Source organism: Platichthys flesus, chromosome 21, assembly GCF_949316205.1.
Source record: "Platichthys flesus chromosome 21, fPlaFle2.1, whole genome shotgun sequence".
NCBI lineage: Eukaryota > Metazoa > Chordata > Actinopteri > Pleuronectiformes > Pleuronectidae > Platichthys > Platichthys flesus.
In genome coordinates this window covers 20244142-20254463 of record NC_084965.1, presented here as the reverse complement: position 1 = coordinate 20254463, position 10322 = coordinate 20244142, and the positions used below count along the sequence as shown (strand labels likewise).

Genomic DNA, 10322 nt, shown 5'->3' with positions numbered 1-10322 from the left:
ATTGACTACCAGCCTGGGGTGAACGTCTCAAAACTTTGGACCCTCCTATGGGCTATACATGTAGTTCATAATTCATTAGCAATGACATGATTAGCATATCTTCATAGAGATAGCTACTGTATTTACATCATCATATTGCTCAGTCTTCCTCATCCTCAGCCTGGTTGCGTCAACCAAGGGAGCAAAAACAATATTCATTGGCAAAGGCAGCCCGTGTCTAGGTGCATTTCAGGCAGGTCTTCAATGTCAACATCTTACGACCGGTTGCTGAGTGAAAAATTTAAATGAAATCTTCAGTCTATAGACCCTTTTATTCTGACCTTTATAGTCCCAGTTTAAACTCTGATTACAGACTGATAACTTATTGTAGCATGTTGCTTGTCTCATTTCCATTTCTATTATTTGACTGAATATACACTTCCTTACTTCATGCACTACTTTGCTATTTGCCTTTTTTTTGTCTATTAAGGAATGCACACAAACCCAAACAACTACGTGTCCTATGCCCTGGAAATGGAGCGGGGTCCTTTTGGCTTGTGGAAACTGCAGGTTTCCACAAAATGCAGGTAGGGAATGCAGGTAGGGAAATTTGACCCATTCCAAGCTCTCCTCTCCCCACTTGCGACTCGCGACGTTAGAGCAGACACCAACATCTTAGGGACCTCTTTTTAAATGCCTGTTGGCCTGTCACAGAGCCATAGTGAAAAAGTGGGTTACTCTATGATGTGTTGTAAGTTTCAGTGACATTAAAAGTGACCTGTGTGCTCAATATGTGCCCATGAGTAACCACCATTCTTATTTGAATGTCCTAAAATCAAATGATATTCCTCAACTGATGGCAAATGCCAGAGGGTGAGAGTCAAGGGGCAAAATCAGCCTCACCACTACCACTCTGTTGCATGAGAATTGACAGCAGTAATTTACCGTTCGAGAGCCCTATTGTGTCCACATCTCGGTGGGTCTAATATCTGAACTGGTGGTAAAGATGACTTGAGTGACAATACTGCTCTACTTTGAGAAGATTAAATAATGTTTAACCACAGCTTTTTCATATAAAATGTGTCTTTTTTGCTATATTAAATGTTTTTGAGATGCACAATTTAAAAAAACAGTGTGGTATGTGCACTGCAGTTTCCTTTTCGTTTTTTTTTTTTTTCAGCTTTTCCTTAAAGGTCCAGTGTGTAAAATTTAGACAGAAAGTTAATATAAAATAATCCTAGTGTTGTTTTCAAGAGTATGTTTCATCTAAATTATACGTTTTTTTTTTTTTATTTATCCTAAAATGAGCCCTTTATTTTGAAATACTTTACTTTATTTTTTTTGTAGTAGCCAAGAAGCTTTGAGTGGTCATCAAGACTAGAAAATTGCTATATAAATACAAAACCATTTACCATAACCATTCTGGCAGTTATGTATTCAAGTATTTTTTTATTTAAATAACGAGAGCAAATTAGTTCCTATGTATTGTCATAGAGACTAGAGTATACCATTGTTGGACCATGCCCTTTATATGAAAAGTCACAATTAACGACAAAAATGTAAAAAATATTTATTCAAATTAATTGCAACAAACATACAATTTCATTCTGTATTTGTGTAGACTTTGTATAACCGATTTTTTAAACTATTCTTCCCAGGAAAATTGATTTAGGGTATTTGTCCCGCAGAGAAGACCACTGTACAAAGAAATAATCTGATATCGGGTACAGGATCTTCCCTGTGAGTGACATTGTGTGCACCCGGCAAATACTTTCAACATAAACTATAAGAACTTTCTTCATTCCCAGAATTCCAAGCAGGAGTCCTGCCACACACAAGGGGATGCAAGTCCCTGGGCCGTTACACAGCACCTGAAACAACAAAAAGAGAGAGAGAGAGAGAGAGAGAGAGAGAGAGAGAGAGAGAGAGAGAGAGAGAGAGAGAGAGAGAGAGAGAGAGAGAGAGAGAGAGAGAGAGAGAGAGAGAGAGAGAGAGAGAGAGAGAGAGAGAGAGAGAGAGAGAGAGAGAGAGAGAGAGAGAGAGAGAGAGAGAGAGAGAGAGAGAGAGAGAGAGAGAGAGAGAGCACATTATCAGGAAGTGATATAGTGATATACTCCATTTTGCATAAGCTACATAGAAAGTGGTGTCTGTGCTGATCTGGGGTTCTGTGACAGAACTCATATTTTTATAGCTGCTTTCAGACATGCAATGAACTCTGGATAATGTCCGGAGGGAGGAGCTTTATGTAAAAACGCAAATGAGTGAGTCTGAGTGAGAGGCTCCGGAACAAGAATCTCCTGCTGCATAGTTGATGTGTGAGAGGCAACCTCCGCAGAAAGTCCATGCCAAAATCTCTGGACCTCCTTCACAGGTCCTGACTGAAAATAGCTTATGTTGACCTACCTCAGTAGGTAGAGAGGGTAGTCCACTAACCAGTTGTGGTTCAATACCCAGCTCCTCCCCTAAATTGTCCCCAACTTGAACTGTAAAGCGCTTTGAATAGTTGATATGAAGGCAAAGCGCTCTTTGAATGTAGGCCATTTACATGCTAACATTCAGGTTGGAGAAGCTGGCATTAAGAGGCAGCAGTGACAGCAGCTGAGTAAGACGCGAAGACAAAGGGGGACGGTGCTGGAATGTATAAGTGGCCTCAGGGCTGAAGGGGGGCTGCGGGTGTTGGGTTTACAGGAAACCAGTCTGAGCTGCACTGTAGTCATCATACAACTCCAGAGTACAGAAAAATGTAGACATGTAGGCTACCCTGCACACTGCACTCTGAAAGTGGAACAGTTGCATCACTCTCACATTGAAAAGTATAGAACAGCAAATCCGCATTTACAAGATGAATTGTTCAGGTCATAGCCAATGTAAACATTAAGATTTCAAACCTTTCACTTGTGAACTACACAAATACTGTGGTCAGTGCAGTAAATAATACTAAAATATATTTCAGTATTACATGAACAACAGCGGAATTCACCACTTGATCTTAAGCTCTCTCTGGCAGCCATAAATAGCATTGTGGCAATGGAAATCTTATTTCCAGGCAATTGATTTGCACACGCTCACATACAGTAATCTGGTAATTCTCGACTTTCTTCCAGTAACCTCACTTCTTACACCATAAAAATGAGACACCCAGTCAACATTGTTAGATTTCTGGTATTCACCTGGATTATTGAGGGACTTTACAGGGACAGTGCTGTTGTGACAATAGAACAAATACATCTTTACATTCAGGGAAGAAAAAGTTCTTGAGGTTGTAGAAAAACTCACAGAATTAAAAATATGCCACCCTTGGTGGTTGGCCTGGCATATGTGGTCAGTGGTAAGTGTTTTACATCAACTGGGATTTAAGTTTTTCTGTGGTTTGGTGATGTCAGCGTAAGGCAGGCTTGATATGCTTATTGCAAGCAAGCGTTATTCAATCAAATATTATATTTTACCATATTATTAAAGCCATTTGTTCCTTTAATTTTGCTCACCTTTACTAGGGGCTTTGTCCTAAGTTGTTAAACACATCTCCATGTATATATTCAGAATGGGCAGAGTAAACATCACTATAAAGACATTTAGCTAAATTGCCATCAAAAGATTTTACATCCAGAACACCCAAAGAAACCCATCCTCAACCCATCTGAAGTAAACAAATACAGACCTGTCTATCTTTTTCCTTTTCTCTCAAAAGCACTCAAGCAAGCTATCTTTGATCAACTCTCCTCCTATCTTCACCAGAACAAACTTCAACACAAACACCTGCCTGTGAAATAGTCATTTTCTGCCTGCATTTCTGAGAGCATCTGTGAGGTTTCACTTACAGGCTCCATTAAAACAAATAATGACACCGTCTGAACCTTATCTTCTGTATGTCTGAATGTCTGTCAGTTCAGCGTGGAAGTGGTTTTGTTTTAGTTATGTTGATCCTTTCCCATTTACATTTACAATGTGTTATGTGAATGTCTGTCTACCAGGCTTACTTGGACTTTATGATGAAAGGACAATATGTGGATTCTACATTAGGCAGAGGAGTTGAACAATGCCAGCCAACCACAACAAACAAATACAACTCAATTTGTAGCAGAAGAAAACAAGGGATCTAAAAAAGTTTTGTGAATTTGAGATGCTGCTATGGCTTTATAAAAAGGAACATTCTTATGTTTTAATTGACATTTTTTCTGTTTGAATGTTACATGAAAACTAGAAAACCGATGTTGTTGTAACTAGGCAAGTCAGAATTTAATCTTAACTTAACATTGTGTGATTTATTCATGCTCTGTTAAGTCACTCTATCATGTTGTATGTTCCAACATGTTCAGTACTAACAGGCAGCCTTTTTACGACTCTTTCCCGAATTCAGACATTTTTTCTCACTGTACATTGATTTCACCTAATATTTCAGAAATGAAAGATATTGTGGAACAGATGTTGTCTAATGATTTATTAGTGGAAAAAATTTGGATATCAATTTTGTTAACAAAGAGCTCTACATACTCTGGTGACCTCAAAGACGTCTGACAGACTTGCTGCTGCGTCACTGACTGCTGGCAGACATCTAGCAGTTTAATATCTGGGCCTGTCACTGAGTCCAAATCCAGAAGTTTGACCCTTATGTGACTGGCAATAAAAATGCAGTGACCAGCTCTAGCCAATGTGAGAGGGCAATCACACACAAGAATGGATTTTCCCTGTTACAAAAGATCATCTTGAGGAGATATTGTTCTGATTCTGATGTCACAGCTTGTGAAAGCCCTATGAGACAAATTGTGATTTGTGAATATGGGCTATACACATAAAAGGTATTTAATTGATTGATTGATTTAGAGGCCGATGCAAGAGCTAAATGCTTTTGCAGATAATTTGATATTGATATTTAAATCTTGGTTCAGGAAGTATATATCCAGTACTTTTTTATTTTTAAGAGATTTTGTTTAACAACAATAATATTTAAAACATCTAAGGTAGACTTACCACAAGAAAAAGAAAGAATTCATATATATCAGGTTAAACATATATATATATATGAATGAATGCAGACACATTCTTGTTGGGGATTCTTCCTAGTCAAAGATCTTGTAATTTGTGTGATGTAGTGAGCAAACCCTCAAAAACAAATTCAGTGTGAAGTGTGAACAGCGCAGAAACTGATTGACCATGAAAGTCATGGCATGTAGTGTATGAAGCGTTAGTTGTTTTCAATTCAATAATAAATTACATTCTGCACTGATCAAATGTTCTGGTTCAAAATTAGATACTTCTAAAGATGTTGTGGGAATGGAGACATCTGCTAGAAGCCCATCAATTAATGAGACAGATTCTGCATTACTCAATGAGCATGATCGCGTTGTGCAATACAAGTTAAATGTCAGCATTGTGTGTTGCATGAGGAGGAATTGCTGTGTTTATATCTGTGTGCAATCTGCATATAGCTACAAGTGCAAGATGGTGCTGGATGTCATTGTAGAGGTCAGTTTCTGTGTGGCAGGTAAGTTCACAGCTGACTGATGTGTCCACTTACTATGTCAGGTCTGAGTCTGAACACGAGAGGGAGGGAGTACTGCAGGGCATTCAGGGTACTGCCAACTGAGGAACTCCAAGACTGATGCACCTCCCGGCTCCGTGGGATCCGACTGATGGTGAACTGTGGAATAAGGGCAGGTTTCTATCTGTCTCGGACACATGATCATTGCATTACACAACAGAAATACAGTACTCATCACACATCTCTTAGGTATTTGGTTAAAACTCTCACATCTCACCAGCACACAAACAAACCGATCATGGACTTTTCCAATGATTCTGTCATTTTAACGACACTTTTAAACAATAACGGTTGTGGGTAAACGAGCTAAACAATAATAACATGTTTGCACAAAGCACAGGAAATGATTAGTCATCTTACTAATTAGTAAATCAAGAGTAAATTTGACATTTTCTTAAATTTGTATGCATCTAAATGCCTGTAGATAATAATCAGCAAAATAATCGTTAACGGGAATAATGACTAGTTGCAACGATAAACACACCTGTAATTGGAAATCTGGATCCCTCTATTATCAATACATCAAAATCAAAAAAAGCTTCTTATGATTTTCCCTGCATTTAATGTGATTGATTTGTGTGGCTGACTGGATTTTGTTAATTATCTGGCATGTGATTTCTTAGGTATTTTCATTTCAATACATAATTGTGTCTGATATTTGTACATCTTTTGTTTCTTACTTATTCTCTTCTAAATCTGTTTATCATGTCACTAAAAACTTCAATTCATGTAACCCCAAATTGATGTTATGTGATATTATGATATTCCTGTTCATTACAGTTTCTTTCCTCACTGCGATGCTCAAACATCATATGAGAAGTGTACTTGTGCCACCTACTGGTGAACAATTACACTCATCAACTGACAAGATCTACGATGAAAGATGTGGTTAACCAACCAGCGTGAGAAAGATATCAAAGCAGTTCATTGTTCAAGATACTTCTCAATAAGTAAAAGAACAAATGCAGCACACAAAAATATAAAAAACTAATCAAGAAACAGAGTTAAAAGCTGGAATAACTAAGACCATGTCACAAGATTCAAGATTTTTATTGTCAAATGCACAACAATAACATTAAGCAGTCGCTGGCAATGAAATTCTTGAGTCACAGGCTCTCTTCTAGCAATGCTCAAGTAATTTTAACCAAAAAAATGAAATAGAAATAGTATAGAATAGAATAAAATAGAATATCAAAAAGTGAAAATAGAAAATAAAATATATATATCTGAATATATATATTTACAGATGAAGAAAAAAATAAAACAACAATAGTGCCATCTGTGCAATAGTTAAAATATGCATCAGTGCTGGTTGGTGGAATTATCGCAGTTCAGAGGAGTTTTAAAGTCTTATGCCCTGGGGGATGAAACTGTTTCTGAGCCTGGTGGTGCGGGCCCGGATGCTGCGGTACCGTCGGCCAGACGGCAGCAGGCAAAAATGTTTATGGCTGGGGTGAAAGGGGTCTTTAATAATCCGGCTGCTCTTCTTCCTGCACTGCTGGGTGTAGAGGTCCTCCATGGATGGTAGCGCCGTCCTGGTGATGTGCTGGGCAGACTTCACCGCCCTCTGTAAAGCCTTACGGTTCAGGGCGGTGCAGCTGCCATACCAGGCGGTGATGCAGCCAGTCAGGATGCTCTTTATTGTGCATCTGTAGAAGTTGCAGAGAATCCTGGAGCCCATGTGGAGCTTCCGCAGCCTGCGGAGGAAGGAGAGCCACTGTCTGGCCGTCTTCTTGATGGAGTCTGTGTGATGTGTCCAGGTCAGGTCATCAGTGATGTGGACCCCGAGGAACTTGAAGCTGCTGACTCGCTCCACTGTGGAATTGTTGAAGAAGAGGGGGGCGTGTTCCACTCTTCCTGTAGTCCATGATCAGCTCCTTTGTTTTGCTGACTTTGAGATGGAGGTTGTTGTCCTGGCACCAAGATGTCAGGGCTCTGACCTCCACTCTGTAGGCCTTCTCACTGTCGCCGGTGATCAGGCCTATGACAGCAAACTTGACGATGGTGTTGGAGCTGTAGGTGGCCACGCAGTTATGCGTGAACAGGGAGTACAGGAGAGGGCTGAGCACGCAGCCCTGGGGGGCACCGGTGTTGAGAGTAAGGGTGGAGGATGTGGTGCTGCCGATCTGCACCGCCTGTGGTCTGCCCGTCAGGAAGTTCAGGATCCACTCACGGAGGTCGATGTTGAGCCCAAGGTCTCTGAGCCTCGTGACGAGCTTCAGTTGCACAATGGTGTTGAATGCTGAACTGTAGTTGATTGTGGGATTTACTGTTCTTACATTATCAATTCAAAGCATAGACTGATTCCAAGACAACTTCATATCCAATATTTTTAATGTTCCAGCTTCTAAGTTCCACCTTTTTCCACTATTTTGTGATGTTAATCGATATTTTGGGGATTGTATCAGTGAGAAAAGAGAAAATTCTTCCAATCAAATCATTTATCACATAATTAAAATGTATTTACTTGTTTATTTGAATACAGAAAATACTACACTAACATAACTGTGAAGTTTCGTGAAAAATCCCAAAAGGTTTCTGCTCAGGAAGCAATTGATTCTAGACAGACATAAACACTGATCAGTATATCCTGGAGGAATGAAAAAGGACCTGGTGCCTTAATTACATTTTTGGGCATATTTGCATTATAATAAAGTTGTTTGATGAAATGATGGAACTCAGCAATGATCTCAAATTGGCTAATGCCTACAATATAAATATAATATCAGTTACCTGATGATAGTAAAATCCAGTGATGATGTCTAATTATTCAATGATTGAATTGTTTAAGCATTTAAACAACATTTAATTCAGACTCTAAAGCTGCAGTTAACAGATAACTGGAACTCAGGAGGCTCTCACATTTGCGTTCACATACACACACACACACACCATGCATGTCATAAAGCAGCTTCCAGGCATTGTGTTTGGAACCGATTTTTTGTTATAGACAAGGTTTGAACAAAATCTGAGACAGTGCTGCCATCTGATATAACATGGGAAGCCCAGCACATACTCAGCTGTGTACCTGTGATCCAGAGTCTGAATGTTGTGTAGAGCTCTCAAATGAGCAGATTTTCTCCTCACTCATATGGTCAGTGTCAGCAATAACATAGTGTCGGGGTCTGTAGGCTGCAGACAGGCTCTCCATCAGCCGCAGGATCTCTGTGGTGTGACCCCCTGGAAAACACACAGGACACCCTGTGGTTTACACTATGAAGATGAACCTTAAGTATCAGTATCATCGTGACTGGACTATTAAGATTGAGAGCTTACCAAACATGAAGAAAAAAGCACACCCACTCAGAATACATTACATTCGATTTATTCCAATAAACTCCATTTCTCAATAATTGATTAGATCTTCAGATTGGCATCACAGCCAATGTCAGTGTTGGACCTCACTAGTTCTCTTCAGGCTGAGAGGGAGCAACTCTCCACTGTGTCTAGCTTCATGTTTAGAATTGTGATTTGCTCTAGTTGTGGAAACGTATTGTTGACTTGAGAGTAAAGGGGAAAGAAGAAATATTGAATAAATACAGAAGAGCTCCCCGATGCTTTGGTACACTCCACAGTACGTACGGTTGATGTTGTTAGCATTGTTGCTAAGGAAGTCCGCTAATGGCAGAACATGAAAACATGAAGTCCACATTCGAGCGTTAGAATCTAGCGGTAAATGACCTGACTCACAAGAATATGACTGTTTAGCTTGATCTAAACTGAGAACATGTGTCCAGTTAATGTCATGAACGTTACCTGATCCTGCAACGACGAGAACAGCAATCGGACCTTTGCTTCCATGTTTCAGCTTCGATCCACTCTTCACAACTATATATAACCGGAGAATCAAAAACACACATATGAGTAAAATAGCAAAGGCAGCGCCTTCCAGGAACATTGTGGCGGATGAGTAAGAGAAACTCAGACACTGGCTTTGACTGGATATATATCTGAGTTCAGGCACATTTTCCTGCTCAGCTATGTAGAAATCCCTCTGCCTTCAGCAGCACACTGCCCCCGGTTGTTCGTGGAGTGGAATTGCATACATGAAATGTTTCTATTTTCACTCAACGTATTGAGGTTATGTTACGACCCTTGGACATACATTACTACATACTCTGTACACACAAACATACACACATATATATATAATATATTTGTTTTATATACACACACACTGTTGTTGAGGTTGGAGCTTACTCTGATTATCACTTATTTCAACTGTGGTAAAGCAGAGAACCATTTCAGGATGAACTCGGAGTAAACCCTGAAAGCACATACCCCAGCCAAGGCTGATTACCTGTAAGGCAATATTAAAGCGAATGGAAAAGTTGATGAATTCTACCTGTACTCATCCCTTTCAAGTTTGAATAAAAATAGGTCATAAAATAGGTCATCATGTTAACACACAGACAAACAGCAATGAAAACTTAAGCTCCATCACATAAGCTAGCATATGTAACAACGCATCTAACCTTGAGGTGATTCATGGTCTACATAAGCAGAAGAAAACGCTAGGCTCCAAAATAGAGCATTTTTCACTGAGCAATATTCGATTAAATATATTCATTTGATCTCATTAATAAGTTAGATTTGTCTTTTTAATAACCGGGACCATTTTCAGATTTCTTTATATCCTCATGCACTGAGCGTAACTATACATCTTAAAATAGATCCAACATGGTCAGAAAAAAGTACTGTCAGACAGTCAAAAATCCAGTTTCACACTGAAAGTATGTCGGAATATTTAACAAACCAGGCTATGTTTACTCAAGTTGTGTTTTCAATGCTCTGCATTTTAGAT

At 39.3% G+C, this 10322-nt stretch overlaps 1 protein-coding gene across 1 annotated transcript; it reads right to left on the bottom strand.

The window, feature by feature from the left end:
- Positions 1–1535: 1535 nt before the first annotated feature.
- Positions 1536–9533, bottom strand: alg14 (ALG14 UDP-N-acetylglucosaminyltransferase subunit). The gene is made up of 4 exons (XM_062379315.1): positions 9275–9533; positions 8547–8698; positions 5495–5617; positions 1536–1850 (listed from the first exon to the last, which is right to left on the bottom strand). Exons 1-4 carry the CDS (start codon positions 9414–9416, stop codon positions 1620–1622), a joined length of 648 nt encoding a protein of 215 aa, XP_062235299.1. The 5' UTR covers positions 9417–9533; the 3' UTR covers positions 1536–1619.
- Positions 9534–10322: the final 789 nt, after the last annotated feature.